Raw genomic sequence first — 16,135 nt, forward strand, 5'->3', positions numbered from 1 at the left:
GTGCAGTAGGCAGTGACATTTTCTCAGCAGGGGTTAACAATGACAGCACAGTGCTCTCCAAGGATTTACTGCATTAACCTGTGACCTCACTTTCCCTCTCTAAGCTCCTGGGGGAACACGCATTGACGACGGGGACAAGACCAAGCTAACGGAGCACTGTGTGTTCAAGACAGAGGAAAACCACACTGCTGTTCGCAGCTATGCTCAGGTGAATACCCCACTTTACCTTGTTCAGTGAGCTGGTTTATTCCATTGTTATATGAAAAATGAGCAGCTGATACCATGTGGCAGGACGATTGGGAAATCCTGCTTCAAAATTGCATAAGATGTACTTACTGTAGGCTCCAAATCCCCCTGGTAGAGCCAGTATGTCAATCATACTGTGTCATTTCAAAATAATCCCTTGGATTACAGTGTCTCTCCATCACTAGTCACTGTGAATTTAAAAGTGTGGTATCTGGTCTCCAACAATTTGTGTTTGTCCAGTTGTTATAAAGAGGTTAAAACATGAGGAATCTCACGTTCATTGTTCTTTTGAAATGAAAGAGTTAATTGTACTATGAAAACAACTTTCAGAACTCAAAAACGGCTCATTTAGAAATCCTTGAATTTCTGATGTCAGAAATCCACAATATTGACACATAGTAGACATTTCCATGTCTACAATACCATTTGGGTGTTCTGAAGCTTGCAGCCTGATCTCATGAAAATTACATGACCGTGGCAAAACATTTCAGAATGAAATTACGTGCATTATTACACGTTTGGCTGCAGTTTCCCAGTGAAATGTCCAGCAGTGGGCGCCAAAAGCGAGTGAAATTGTGTCATAATAAGATGAGATTTTTAAGGTGAATATTAGATGGAGGTTTTAATGAGTAAAATGTACCTCCGTAACCAAAAACTAACCAATAGTGATTTAAAATTAAATGAGAGGTAGACACAAAATAGACATTATTATCCTTACCAATGCCTAAACCTAACCGATAGTGTCCAAAAACAAAATGAGAAATGAAAAGCACATTTTTTTGAAGCAAACACATCATCTCTTGATGCTTCTATGACACTTTCGTCTCACGTGTCAGCTTGTGTGCTTGACTGGACTCGAACCACGTACTTCAGAGTCCAACACTCTATGAGGTGAGCTACTGCAGAAGCTAATCACATTGTAATAGGTTTGTAAATGTAGGTGAGTCTATAATACACGCATTAAAATGTATAATTTTTCAAGTGATGCGTTATAGTAGAAGTGTTTCGATATCATAACTTATAGTAGCCGTGTGTGAGTAATAGTGTGAAAAATACGTGTTTACAAAGTCATAATCAGCCGTTGTGATTTGTGTAAAAGTGAATAAAACACAGTTGGTGTAGCGCCTCTAGTTTTAATTTCACCAAGAAACAGCTATGAAACTTAGAATTCAGCACATAAAAGTCAGTTTGTAAATATTTTGGTATAGAAACGTTCATTCTATGAGACTAGGTTGCAAACTTGGGCTGCCCAGTTAAAAAACCAATTTGAGCTGATGCTGGCTCTAGAGGGTTTGACTGGGAGACCCGTAAATTGGTCGGGGGACTTTTCAGACCCATCCTAATTAGTGTGCCAAATTTCACAACTTTCATCCAAATGGTTCTTTGGGCTGCCATAGACTCCCATGGCAAGGTACAATTTTGCTAACAAAAACAATAGAGCTGTCACACCAACGCAAATGTATGATATGACCCTTTTAAAGACACGTTGATGCAGAGACTGATGGAACTGTGTCTACACGCAGGTGTTCAATAAACTAATAAGAAGGTACAAATATCTGGAGAAGGCCTTTGAAGAGGAAATCAAAAAGGTAACTAATGTTCACATCACGTTCCTGCTATTAATGCAATCACATCATTAAGAGATGTGCGTTACTGGAGGATGTGTTCTCTCACCCACATGTGTAGAATATATCTTTTCAGGACAAAAAATACAAAAAACAATTCTACCATGGTGTTTCCATTAATATTTATTCAATGGTAATCAGTGTCTCTGTGAGCCGAACAGACTAATATATTTCTGATCCATATTTCATATCCCTATGTAGCTGCTTCTCTTCCTGAAGGCCTTCACTGAGTCAGAGCAGACCAAACTGGCCATGCTAACAGGAATCCTGCTGGCCAATGGCACACTGCTGCCACCTATCCTTACCAGCCTCTTCAGCGATAACATTGTCAAAGAAGGTTGGTGTTTATTACTGGTCATGTCTACTTCTAAAAGAAAAGTAAGAAAAAGTTAAAGATTTGAAAATCAAACAATAGTTTCTCCATGTAGAGTAAAAGTCAAGTATTCATCCAGTTCAGTGGGTCACGTGACGTCATGCAAGACGCAGACGTGTGAGCGACGAGCTCTGCGCACTTTTAATTATTTTCATGTTATAATCTGGTGAAATTCGATACACCCAGTTACACGTTTGCTCTTTGAGGCAAAACATGGCAAAGAAGTCAAAATCCTCGGGCTCTGGAGACATTAAAAGACACTTACGTGTTCAGGATGAAAGCCCCGACAGGCCTACAGACCGGGGACTCGATTTGGATGGCACTGTGGGAGAGGTGATCCAGCGTCAGTTGTCCAACATGTCTGTGATGCTGACGAAGGTTCTTGCTGACTTGGAGGACCTCGCTGTAATACGTCGATCGATTATGGCGATGGAAATAAAACTCTCTGAGTTAGTTACAAGAGTGACTGATGTTGAGAGATGAATCGATTGTCTGGAGTCTTCGGAGAGGGAATTAACCACTAATCCGCCCGCGACCAAAGTTGATTTGGAACATCTCCTTGAAAAGCTCGAAGATCTTGAGAATAGAAGCCGCAGGAATAATGTTCAAATTGTTGGAATTCCTGAGCATAAGGAGGGCAGAGATATGGTGAAATTCCTAGACGAGCTTTACCCGAGTCTGCTCGACATAACAGGCCATAAACTGGAAATCGAGCGAGCTCACAGAGTCCCAGCTCACAGATTTGCTGAGGGAGAAAGGCCCCGATCGATTCTGGCCAAATTTCTGAGATCATCCGATAAAGATCTTGTGTTGCACCAGGCGAGGAGCAAAGGGAAGCTTTCTTGGAAGAACCATAATATTTTCTTGTTCCCGGACTTTGCGAGTTCGACAAGAGAGAACCGCGATCTGTTCAAGGAATGTAAGAAACTCTTTCATCAGCGAAAGATCACTTTTGCTCTGAAGTTTCCGGCCAAACTCAGAATAGAAAAGAAGGATGGTCGCAAAGTATTTACATGTCCCAATCAGGCAATGTCTTTTATAGAATCAATGGGTGAGTAAACCATTGGGTGTTTCTCATGTGAGTGGGTCGACTCGCTGTACTTACTCTGGCTTTTGAGGAAGCTGGGCGTCATTTTGGTTTCTTTTACTTTTTGCGTTGGCTCCGCCGAGCGGCTGGAGTTTGTTTTGTGAATAACATTTTTCCTTAAAGAAACTTTTGCATTGACGAAAGATTACTTTTGCATTGAAGTTTCCGGCCAGTTTGAGTGTGGACACTATACGGATGACCGCAAAATATCTACATGCTCACACAAAGGATGTCTTTTATAAAGTTGACAGATTGTGTAAGTCATGGTATATACTTTTATGCAGCCTCCGAGTGAATTGACTCGACCATCCGAGTCGATTTTGTTTCTTTTTGTATTGGTTTCGCCTAGTGGCTGGAACTTGTTCTATTGAATAAAATTCCTTTAGAACAGCTGTGGATTAATCTGTTTGTTCTTCATGCTTATTCCTCCTGCTGGCTGGAGTTTGTTTTGTTGAGTATTTTTACGGGTCATTGGAATGATTACATCATCCTCTGAACTCATAACAGCTGGCTCACTGAACATTCGTTTGTCTGTCCGAGGAATCTGAACGGTTTTATATCAGCTGGAATTTGTTTTGTGGAAGATCACACCTTTGAGACAGTCATACTTTGAGTCAGGGGACAAAGCAAGAAAACTTTTGGCTAGATATATAAAGCACAGAGAGTCTTTTTCTACCATTTCCTCAGTGAAATCTATGGGTGGTGAAATTTTTACCTCGGCCATTGATATTAATAATGCTTTTAAACAATTCTACTTTGATCTCTATAGTTCCATGTCTTCGTCTACTGATGAAGATATTGGGAACTTTGTGGAACCATTAGATCTTACTAAACTGACGACTGAGCAAAAAAATTCTCTTGAATCTGAGATAACCTTGGAGGAGCTTGATGAGGTAATTAAAGCCTTGCCTACAGGCAAGGCTCTGGGGCATGAGTTTTTCAAATCTTATGCTACAGAACTGGCTCCACTTTTGTTAGAGGTTTATATGGAATCATTAAAGAATGGAAAGTTTCCGCCAACCATGACACAAGCCCGGATCAGTCTGATTCTTAAAAAGGACAAAGATCCAAGTGAGTGTAAAAGTTACCGCCCAATTTTTCTGATCCAGTTAGATGTAAAAAAAAATTGTCAAAAATTCTGGCTAATCGATTAAGTAAAGTTATGACATCACTTATACATATAGATCAGGTGGGGTTTATTCGAGGCCGTAGCTCTTCTGATAATATTAGTCGTCTCATCAATATCATGTGGTCAGTAGCAAATGATCAATCTCCGGTCGCTGCCATCTCACTTGACACCGGAAAGGTGTTTGATATGGTAGAATGGGATTATCTTTTTAAGATTTTGGAAATGTATGGGTTCAGGAGTACATTTATTGGTTGGATTAAGTTACTTTATAGACACCCTATAGCAGCGGTACAAAAAACTGATTAATTTCAGATTATTTTACTCTGGATAGGGGCACCCGGCAGGGTTGCCCTCTTTCCCCATTATTGTTCTGTCTTGCCCTGGAACCATTAGCAGCCGTGATAAGAAAGGAGGATGATTTTCCAGGGGTGATTGCGGGAGGTGTGGCACATAAGCTTCTGCTTTACACAGATGATATTTTATTATTCGTCTCCGACCCTACTAGGTCTATGCTTTGCCTCCACAGAATTATTAACTTCTTTTCCAAGTTCTCAGGATACAAAGTCAATTGGTCTAAATCCGAAGCTTTGGCTTTGACAGCATACTGTCCAGTAATGGCCTTCCAGCTGGGTGCCTTCCAGTGGCCCAAACAGGGAATTAAGTATTTGGGAATTTTATTCCCAGCAAATTTGTCTGATTTATTCAGAGTTAATATTGATCCCTTAATAAAAAGGTTTTCAAATGATGTGGACAGGGGAGCTTCATTACATTTATCGATGATTGAGAAGGTTAATGTTATTAAAATGAATTGTATTCCAAAATTCAACTACCTGCTACAGTCTCTCCCTGTAGATGTCCCCCTCTCTTATTTCAAGCAATTTGATAACATAGCGAAGTCCTTCATTTGGAATGGTAAGCATCCCAGGTTAAATTTCAATAAGTTACATAGGCCGTTGACAAAGGTGGGTTAGGCCTACCCAAGATTTTGTTTTATTATTATGCATTCGGTCTTAGACATTTGGCTCATTGGTCGCTTCCACCTGAGAGAGCCCCTCCCTGGTTTTGTATTGAAAAGGAAGTTCTTGGCCCTATCTCGCCACTGCAAAGCCTTTTGATTAAACTAGCCGGAGAGGTTAAGTCGCACCCCGTTATTTTGCATTTACACTCGATATGGACAAAAGTGCCCAGAGTGTTTATTTCTGATATTTATTTAAACGTAGCCTCGAGCATATGGCTGAACCCTAAACTATGTATTAATAAATCCCCTTTTTGTTGGTCAGATTGGATTGTGAGGGGGGTTAATACACTTGGTGACCTATATGAGAGTGGAGTATTGAGACCTTTTGAAAATTTGGTTCAACATTTTGGCATTCCCAGATCTCAGTTTTATAAGTATTTACAGCTGCGCCACCTACTCTGCACTGTTTTTGTGCGGCAGAAACTCTGGGAGTGGTGATTGCTGCTTTTGGGAAGGGTCATGAGGCATCAGTGTATTACTCCCTGCTAATTCAGAGTCTGGGGGATGGAACTTTGAATTCTCTCAAAAGATTATGGGAGAAAGATCTAAACTTGACATTGGAGGAGGGGGTGTGGGCTAGGATCCTAAAAAATGTCAAGTCTGCATCTAGAGATGCAAGGGTTTGCCTTATGCAATTTAAGATTTTACATCGATTTTATTGGACCCCCTCCAGATTTTATAGGCTTGGTCTTAAAGACACCTGCTGGCGATGTCAATCAGAAGTTGGAGACATGACTCATGTCTTTGGGGGTGTGTTGAGATCCAGGAGTTCTGGTTGAAAGTTCAGAGTCTTATATGTGATATATTGGGCACTCGGCTTTCACTTTGCCCCAGGCTCTGTATTTTGGGCGATGGGGTGGTCATCGACGTTGAGAATTGGCACAGAAAGAGTTGGGTCATAACGAGCGTCATGATCGCCAGACAGGTTATTTTAAGGGGTTAGTGGTCGGTTGGAGTGCCCTCATTTCATGAGTGGTGAAGAACCTCCCTTTGAAGAAGGGATGTAAGGGAAGAAGGCTGGGAAATCTGGGGTTATTTGGGAAGGGTTTAATTGTACATAATTTGATTCCGCATTTTCTCCAATGTTTATTTAATTTGTTGAATGGAATCAATAAAAATTGTTAATATAAAAAGTATTCATCCAGTTCATACCTGATCATCTCCTTTTTAAAGTCAAGGTTTATTGCACATTTGCTTTGTTTTGGTCTTCCCTTTTTCCCAATTAAAGCCATTTACAAACTATGCTTTGGCCAACATTGTACTTTTGTATACCATTGTATATTAAAATGTGACAAATTTCAGTAGGGCATACTTATCTTTTTTTTTCTTTTTTTTTTTTTTTTAATGAAAGTGTTACCTATACTTATTTAAATTAAATCAGTTATACTAGCTAGAAGTAGACATATAGATTAGTCTCTCTGAAAAGTACAGCATAAGGTTCAGGTATTTTTGTTGGTTAAATACAGTGGCCCCAAAAAGTATTTGGACACTTCAGCCTCACTCATACTAAAAATGTATTAATTCCATTGCATTCGATCAGATAACAAAACATCAAACAAGTGGCACTTATTTTAAAGAGAGAAAGCACAGGCAGACTGTTAAAGCAAATTTCTCAAAATGCTTATTTGTTTCAAAGTTGTTGATCAGTTGGTGCTTTTCCCTTCTGTCTTTTTTTGTAGGAATATCTGCCTCCTTTGCAGTGAAGATGTTTAAAGCATGGATAGCAGAGAAGGATGCCAATGCAGTGACATCTGCTCTTAGGAAAGCCAACCTGGATAAGAAACTGCTGGTATGGTGAATGATCATGTGTTGTGTGATGGCTTGCAGTGCATTTCCATTTTGATACTGAATTTATTAACCTCTGAAAATGATGAGGAAATTATGAGCTGTCATGCTGATGAGTTGTGTTTCCATGGAGAAGTTCATCACCTGGCAATATGGTTGGGATTGATGCCTTTTCCATGTGTCAAACAGAAAATTTTCCAGATGATTATCGATTTATATCTGCAATTTTTTCAGATATAAATAGGGCTACTTGTTGCACAATAGTTTCATTCATATTTCTCAACACAACTTTGGTAAAGTGTGAATGGCAGGGTAACTTAAAGGGGGTTGCATACGTGGTTGACACATGATGTGTGTTCTAAAATTAGAAACAGTTATTTTACGCACATCGCCGCCACTGCTTGGCGTCTGTCAGCGCTATCCAGCTACGACTCCGGATGCTGCACAAAATTCTGTAGCTCCACTGAGCGCAACTTTCATAGTTTTCCATTAAATTTAACCTAAATCATAATCAGAGGACATATAGTAGATTATTTACTCTAGCCATCACTGGAGGATGTATTGTGTACATGTATTTTTCATATAGCCTACACAATGTATTTTAAATTACAAGTATGTCTTTTTGTGGTTTGACAGCTTGAATTAATTTTGTACTTCTTCAAAAGTGAACAAAGTTAGGTTAATGAGTTTGTAAGTTAGTGATGAAACTGGTTTAACTACACAACTGAATGATTAGAAATGCAGACATATATTATGCAATTTCTCTTTATTTAGCCTAAAAGAGGTTACAAAATTTTTTTGTAAAAACCTCTTTTAGGCTAAATAAAGAGAAATTGCATAATATATGTCTGCATTTCTAATCATTCAGTTGTGTAGTTAAACCAGTTTCATCACTAACTTACAAACTCATTAACCTAACTTTGTTCACTTTTGAAGAAGTACAAAATTTTGTATGTATGGTGACTAGATTCAAAACTTTAAACTGCCACCTGCACCACATCCACACGTCCTGTGTGTGTGCTTCTCGTTCGGTGTGCTACCGGCTTCAGTGTTAAGTACAGTTAATGATATCACCCCCTTGTGGTCTCCCAAAGCTATTATGGCAGACTACATTAAAGGGAAGTCCAACTGATAGTGAATTGGAAAGCACACAAATTAGTTATTTAAATGTTGGCTAATGTTAAATTATTGAGGCCTCAAAAACATATCAAGACAATAACTTGTTGATTAATAATCGAGGTATCAATATTGTTTGACATTCCTACCTGGCAGACATGTGCTCTAACACCTCTAAACTCCCTCATGACCTTGAAGCACATTGTGCCACAGAATCTATATTGATTTTTTTTTTTTACAATATGATTTTGGGATGTAATCCCGGTGAATAAACATGACGTGCAAATTCATGTTTGCAAATTCAAAAATTTACACTGATGTATTTCCATGTCTAAATTCATCAAAGTTTGCTAAACTGGTGATGTGTGTAATTTTTCAATGTCAAAATGCTTTGTCTTATCCAAGCTTAATGGGCATAGAGAACTATAAGGAAGTTAATCTTATTATCATTCTGCTTTGCTATCAAAACTCTGCTTTATCAGCAGCCATACCAGTCTGACTATTTTTTTTCTTTTTTTTTTTTCTTTTTTTTATAATTCAAGAAATTCAATCTCTTATATATTAAATATCCTTCAAGGCATTTTTGGCTAATCAGAATCTGTTGACGATGATATGGTGTTGATATAACTTATTAACATTATTAACATTGTTGTTTTTGCATGTTGTTGTTTTTTTGTTTTTTTTATATATATTGAGACTTCATCATGGAACACTCAGGAGTTCCCAAAAGTCTCCCCAAAATCTTTAGCTTACTAAGACTTGTGTAATCTGCTCTTATTTCAGGAACTCTTCCCTGCCAATAAGCAGAATGTAGAGCACTTCACAAAGTACTTCACTGAGGCAGGACTGAAAGAGCTGTCAGACTTCCTGCGTACACAACAGTCTCTGGGCACACGCAAGGAACTCCAGAAAGAGCTGCAGGAGCGCCTGTCCCAGCAGTGTCCCATTAGAGAGGTGAATCCTACTGCTCACATACACACAAGAAACATATTTGCATCTCATTCCTTGTAGTGCTTGTATAAAATGTTTTACTGCTGTCTCTCCTTATGTTCTGAAAAACAATATAGGGGTATACTTATTTAGAGAGAGTGTAATACATACAGTATGTTGCATAACTATAAACTGCTTGGCCCAATGCAGGGCGGAACGCTACAATAGACAGTTCCCATGGTGTTACACTTACTGATGCCATTGTATACTACCCCCGACTCAAACTTCATAATAACAGCGAAATACCACATTGTTTTTTATTTAGTACAGTTGTATGTAGAGTAGTAATATTCACAGATAGCAGTGGTATTCAGCTGAACTCAGTGGTGAAGCAGCTTAGACTATGAGCCCAGTCCAGGGGCTGTTCAAACAGAATGGAACAGCCTTTTTTAGCGTAAGAATTTCGGGATTTCATAGAAATCCCGAAATAGTGTATGGAATCAACTGCTCACCCATTTCTGAGATCAGTATGCAGTAGCGATTTTGCTTAGTTTATTTCAAAGCTGTATACCCCTTAAGAATGTGCATTTACTTTTAAATAGTAAAATAATTAGATCGTTTATCATGTTCAAAGGCAGAACCGTTTGGACCTGCATACGCCGTTAAAAGTGTTCCCACACCTATGACATGCAGTTGAATTAAATTTTGGAAGTTAAGATCAAATCCAGTGGAGAGAGTCTTCTTCTCAAGCTTAAGGAACGATGATGAATTTATTTTCAGTCATCTCCATGCTGGATTGTTTAGAGTTTGATTGGATGCTTATTGATTTAAATGTTGAATGGATGCAATTAAAAAGGAATGTTACAAATGTGGATACATTCGTTTCAGTGCTAACATAATCTAATAAATATGTATTAATGTAAGAATTGCACTACGTTATTTTATATTTGTTTTAAAATGTTAAATTCTTTCAGAAATAAAGACATTCTCCATGCACGCAGTGACTCAAGACATTAACGTTTTAAGATGAATTTGGCCACGGCCACTGATCTAGAGTCAGCTTGCCCTTTACACTAGTAATTAAAGTTTGTATATGAGATGGGGAAACTGATCATAGACAGTTTATTGGTGCAGCTATGAGCAGTGTTATCCAGGAGAGGCAACAAGAATTTCTGATCAATACCTAATAAGCATTAATACAAACATCATGGCCAGGGGAAGGCTACATTTTTTTCTCTCTAAAATTTCTTCTTTATTCACACAATATACTACTTTATTCTCACTATGCTAAGACTTTATTCTAATAATTTTGACTTTATTCTTATGCGAAATTTAACAAAGCAAAGTTTCAACACTTGATAAAGGGTAAGAATGTTTTTTTTCCCCTTTTGCTCTGGTTTGCAGACTTAAGTACAATAATTTGACAAGTTCAATGTAATTAGAAAATTTGAACGAGAGTTAGGTTGTAATTTGAAAAAATCAAAGCACCTCAAAGAGGCTATTTAAACGCAGCAGTTTAACTCCACGCACATGACATAGAAATGTGAACCAGCACAGGCAGAGCGCATATACAGTCAGTCATTTCTGTTTGACTTTAGTGAGATTTTATCAAGTCAAGTAATTTTAATTTGTATAGCGCTTTTCACAACACACATCGTTTCAAAGCAGCTTTACAGAAAATGAAACTGTATCTTATCTATAAAGTCTTAGAGTGATCATTGTGTAATTTGATTAAATATGATTGTAAATTGTATATAAAAATAGAACATTAAATAAGTAAATAATAACTGTATTTAGAACCCCAGTGAGCAAGCCGAAGGCGACTGAGGTAAGGAGCACAAAACTCCATAAGATGTTGGTTAATGAAGAAAAATAACCTTGGGAGAAACCAGGCTCACTGTGGGGGCCAGTTCCCCTCTGGCTAACAGCATGAATATAATGGCAATATTAGTTATTTATGTGCAGTGCAAGTCATGGTTTAAAATTTGTAAACTAAGTAAGTGTTCAGGTCCAGTGTTTACAAAGTGTTTTATATGAACTGTAAGCTTAATGACTAATGTCTTTGAAGTCCATCCTGGATTAACTGCAGAAGTTCAAATTGATGCAGTGTCCTTTGTTAGTTGGCTGATGAAGGCTTTTGTTGGCAATTAAATGATCGTCTATGCATTCCATTTCAAGAGTGAATTCAGTCCATCAATAGACAATGGTGATGCAGGCAGAGATCAATGAGGTGCATCGCAGTTCAACCTGCAGGGCATTTCGATGAGGTTCGGTGGGGTCCATCCTAAGTCCAAGGTTCAGGCTGTGGCATATGAAGTATCCCATGTCTTACAGCTGGAATTGGCTCCTCTGAAGTCCATCATAAAAGACTGAAGTGATGTCCGGCTGTAGTTTGTCATCATCACTCAGCGACACTTAGCAGTGGAGTCCGACACCAAGCAGGAACAGAGCTGGATCTGGCCGGCTCTGGTAACCTCGGGATATGAATCCCAAGGTTGAGACAGGGAAACAAATAGAATAATGTTAGCGTAGATGCCATTCAATTTATTGCAGAATTATAGATCATGATCATTGTTTCTAGTTCCGGCAGACCTAACTAAAGCAGCCTAATTGTAATTATCTGAAGGATAAATTAGGTGTGTGCTTTGCTGAATAGGTGAATCTTTAGTCTAGACTTAAACTGAGTGAGTGTGTCTGCATCCCGTACAGTGTTAGGGAGACTATTCCATAGTTTAGGAGCCAAATAGGAAAAGGATCTACCTCCTTTTGTGGATTTTGGTATGCTAGGAACTAGAATGAATGAGATTTTATCATTTTAAGACCTATGTATTGTGCTACTTAGACTTATAGCTCACTGTGCTACTACTTTTCTTCATTCCTACGTACCGACTCCCGACTAAACCCAAATAACCAAACAAGATGACTGGTGCATGCATTAAAATCTACATGGTGTGTGGATTGTTAAAAACAAATGAAGATTAGAAATGAGGCTTATATATTATATATTTAGAAATAAGGCTTGCATAATAAAACCTCAGTGCCTCTGATACAGAAATGCTGAAATCCTGTGAGACAAAATAGAAAGCTCCCACAAGAGGCATTCATATCATGTCTGATGAACTTGAGCACGAACAGCAGGTAAAAGTCAAAGTGCGAAATGTCAATTAATGCAAGCTGGGCTCACTGATCAGAATTAATTTACATTTGAAGCCAGAATTGAAGCCTGCCTTGTTGCTTTTGTACCCTGATGTAATGAACATTAAGCCTTACTACATTTTTTTTTTCTTTTTTTTCTCATCACAAAAAAACATTCGGGACTATTAACAAAAGGGGCTTCAGCCCTATCAGCCAGGGTCTAACTACACCGCTGGTTGACCGATATTGATTTTTCAATGGCCAATACGAAATCTAGAGCACAGGGAGGCCAATGGCCTGTACCAGAAATTATACATAATAATAAGGCAAATGAGGTGTACACAAAATTGCTGGAATTGCATATTTCTAAACATATTTTACGTAATATTTACTCAACGCTTAAATAAGTTTGAACATTACATAAGGGGGAACTACCAAGTCTTTTGTTCGGCCAAGCAGGCAGATCAGTAATCAGCTAATGCTGATGATCTCTGATTATATTATCTGATTAATTGGCTTGGTACATCCAGTATATCAGTCTGTCAGTACAATGGACTAGAGTATAAGAAAAAAGAAGATTGTTTGTAACCTAGGCAGTACCACTAAGCCTTATACTACTATTTAACAGGCTTGTGAATTATGTTCAGATCGTGTTGTATGTGAAAGAAGAGATGAAGAAGAATGATCTGCAGGAGCAGGCTGTGATTGGCTTACTGTGGACCTGCCTCATGAATGCTGTTGAGTGGAATAAAAAGGAAGAACTGGTCACCGAGCAGGCTCTCAAACATCTGAAGGTATTGTATCAGCACCCATCACTCCACAGCCATGCACCTCATTTCTTAATGCTATTTCTATTATAATTTATTATGCTAAGTTAATAACAATAACTATCAACAGTTATAACTAGGGCGGTTTAATGCTGTTAATGCATTTATTCAGTCTGACATTATAACTGTTTCATTCTGTTCTGTGTAAGGTCTAAAAAATGATACAATTATCATATCACCTATGATACAAACACACCATAGTTTGTACAAACATGCATAAAAAAGGGAATGAGAAAACTGGCGGTCAGTGGCAAAACTGAATGTAAGATTGTGTCCATAAAGTGTGGGAAAATATTTATATTTAATTATTGCAGATTTGCATTGTTTTCAGTGCATTTCTGGTGCATTTTAATACAGTTTCTGTGTGTATATATATAACCAATAATAACACCATATATTTTTTCTTTTCTTAAAAGAGAGCTGAGTGTGGCAACATGTTAAATCCAAAATAAACCGAGATAAAGTAAATATATTCATATTTTTTACAGTCCTATAGTTACAATGGAACATCTTCTCTATAGAGCAACTAACTTCTAAATTATAATAATTCAGTTGTATTTATGGCTGTGCTCTATTTTCTTAGTGATTAATGAATTCCAAAGCTTCAACATTGGTGCTGGGTTGCTGACGAATAACAATGCTGTGCTTTCCCCATAGAACTATGCACCTCTCCTGGCTGTGTTCAGTACTCAGGGCCAATCAGAGCTGGTCTTGCTGCTCAAGATTCAAGAGTACTGCTACGACAACATCCACTTCATGAAGTCCTTCTGCAAAATAGTGGTGCTTTTCTACAAAAGTACCTATTGACAGCATCCTACACTAACTGACTATTTTACTAATATAATGCACAGTAGACATGACAGGTAAGATATGTTTGTCTGTCATTCCACAGCTGATGTCCTTGGTGAAGAAGCTATTTTAAAATGGTACAAAGATGCCCATGCTGCCAAAGGGAAAAGTGTTTTTCTGGAGCAAATGAAGAAATTTGTGGAGTGGCTTCAGAATGCAGAGGAAGGTGAGGAATTCTACTACATACAAATAACAGCCTCTACCATACAAGCTGTAAATCTCAACCACACTAATTTTTTAATTCTCTCCTACAGAGTCTGAGTCAGAGGGGGAAGAAGACTAAAGATCATGTGGATCCTGAAGATTGTAGGGTTTTACACTTTCAACTCTGCGGCCAGCTTTTTAGTGCACATATACTGTAGGGTCCATGTCATTACATTTGTGCCCAGAGAGACGAGTCATAGACACAGAAGCACAATCCAGGGAAAATCTTCTGAGCTCTATGTGAAAAGTGCAAGGGACTAAATATAGACAGCATTTAATAACAATCACTTTAACATGGATTTTACATGAAGTCTCTTCAGGTACTGTGTTAAAAGACATCAGTTTCCTGCAGCCAATTTTTATTTGACAAATGTGTATATGTCATGGGACTGCTTTTAATCTTTTTATGAATAAAAGGTGTTTTATATGTACTCTATTGCAAGAATGTGCCTCTTTCATTTGTCGGACAACTCTTCTTTACACCCATGAAACTCAGGTGCCCTCAGTAATGGTGAATCGAGACTTTGGTTGCGTCTGAAATCTCATACTGTCAGAGTATGTACTGCATTTAATGAAGGACGCACTTCTCGAATGGTAAAAAGTGTGTGCTTTAGGTATGCAGGTGAGTAATATTAATACATTCCCGGAAATACTTCATCTTGGAACGTGGGTATTGTCCCATGACCCGAATGTATAGATGTTATAACAACAACCGTGGAAAATAATCTACTCTGGTTTTGTTAAACATGTACAATTTAAGCCCAAAGGTTTTTTTAATGATGTTTCTGAAAAACATAAAATATGTATTCACTTAAAGGGATAGTTCACCCAAAAATGAAGATTCTCTCATTTTTTAATCAATTGCATCACTTCTGAAGACATGGATTTAACCACTCAAGTCATATGGATTACTTTTATGCTGCCTTTCTCTGCTTTTTGGAGCTTAAACGTTCGGTCACCATTCACTTGCATTGTATGGACCTACAGAGCTGAGATATTCTTCTAAAAATATTTTCTTATGTTCTGCAGAAGAAAGAAAGTCACACACATCTGGGATGGCATGAGGGTGAGTAAATGATGAGAGAATTTTCATTTTTGGATGAACTGTTCCTTTAACTTATCAACTTAAAGGAATAGTTCACCCAAAAATGAAAATTTGCTGATAATTTACTCGCATTCCATCCAAGATGTATGTGACCTTCTTTCTTCATCAGAACAGGAAAGTATCCTAGGTTTTTAGCTTCATCCAATGCAAGTGAATGGACACCAATTTTTGACGGTCCAAAAAGCACACTTTGTCAGCATCAAAGTAATCCACATGACTCCCGCCAATCAAGTAATGTCTGTGTGAAGTGAATCTATATGTTTATGTGAAAAAAGAATCGCTAATTAAAACATTATTAACTTTTTTTAAATCGCTGTCGCGTGACGCCATCACGTTGGCGCGTTCACATGAGAATTCAGAAGTTCCGCTCTGTTTACCACAGAGGAACGTACTTCACGCGAGAGTTAGGTCAATTCAAACAGCTACAGAGAGCTGCCGGAATCGCCGATTTAAAGTTAAAAACGTTTTAATTAGCGGTTTGTTTTTTACGCAAACGTATCGATTCACTTCACAAGACATTCCTTAATCGACTGGAGTCGTGTGGATTACTTTGATGCTGATTACCTGTGCCTTTAATCCTGTTCTAATGAAGAAAGAAGGTCATATACATCTTGCATGGCCTGAGGGCGAGTAAATTATCAGCAAATATTCATTTTTGGGTGAACTATTCCTTTAATTTGGTCCAAATGAGCACTATAGACACATT

The 16,135-nt window shown here is 38.1% G+C and overlaps 1 protein-coding gene across 2 annotated transcripts in view; it reads left to right on the forward strand.

Moving 5' to 3' along the window:
* LOC127421131 (eIF5-mimic protein 1) overlaps window positions 1–14,760 on the forward strand; it is a 28,943-nt gene extending 14,183 nt beyond the window's left edge. For both annotated transcript variants that reach the window (XM_051663922.1, XM_051663921.1), the window contains exons 4-12: window positions 105–208; window positions 1,770–1,835; window positions 2,073–2,208; window positions 7,158–7,267; window positions 9,163–9,333; window positions 13,092–13,238; window positions 13,929–14,067; window positions 14,164–14,286; window positions 14,375–14,760. In XM_051663922.1, coding sequence (XP_051519882.1) covers window positions 105–208; window positions 1,770–1,835; window positions 2,073–2,208; window positions 7,158–7,267; window positions 9,163–9,333; window positions 13,092–13,238; window positions 13,929–14,067; window positions 14,164–14,286; window positions 14,375–14,403 — 1,025 coding nt within the window. In that variant the 3' untranslated portion in view covers window positions 14,404–14,760. The remainder of the gene's footprint in view (window positions 1–104; window positions 209–1,769; window positions 1,836–2,072; window positions 2,209–7,157; window positions 7,268–9,162; window positions 9,334–13,091; window positions 13,239–13,928; window positions 14,068–14,163; window positions 14,287–14,374) is intronic.
* Window positions 14,761–16,135: the final 1,375 nt, after the last annotated feature.

Source organism: Myxocyprinus asiaticus, chromosome 30 (genome assembly GCF_019703515.2).
Source record: "Myxocyprinus asiaticus isolate MX2 ecotype Aquarium Trade chromosome 30, UBuf_Myxa_2, whole genome shotgun sequence".
NCBI lineage: Eukaryota > Metazoa > Chordata > Actinopteri > Cypriniformes > Catostomidae > Myxocyprinus > Myxocyprinus asiaticus.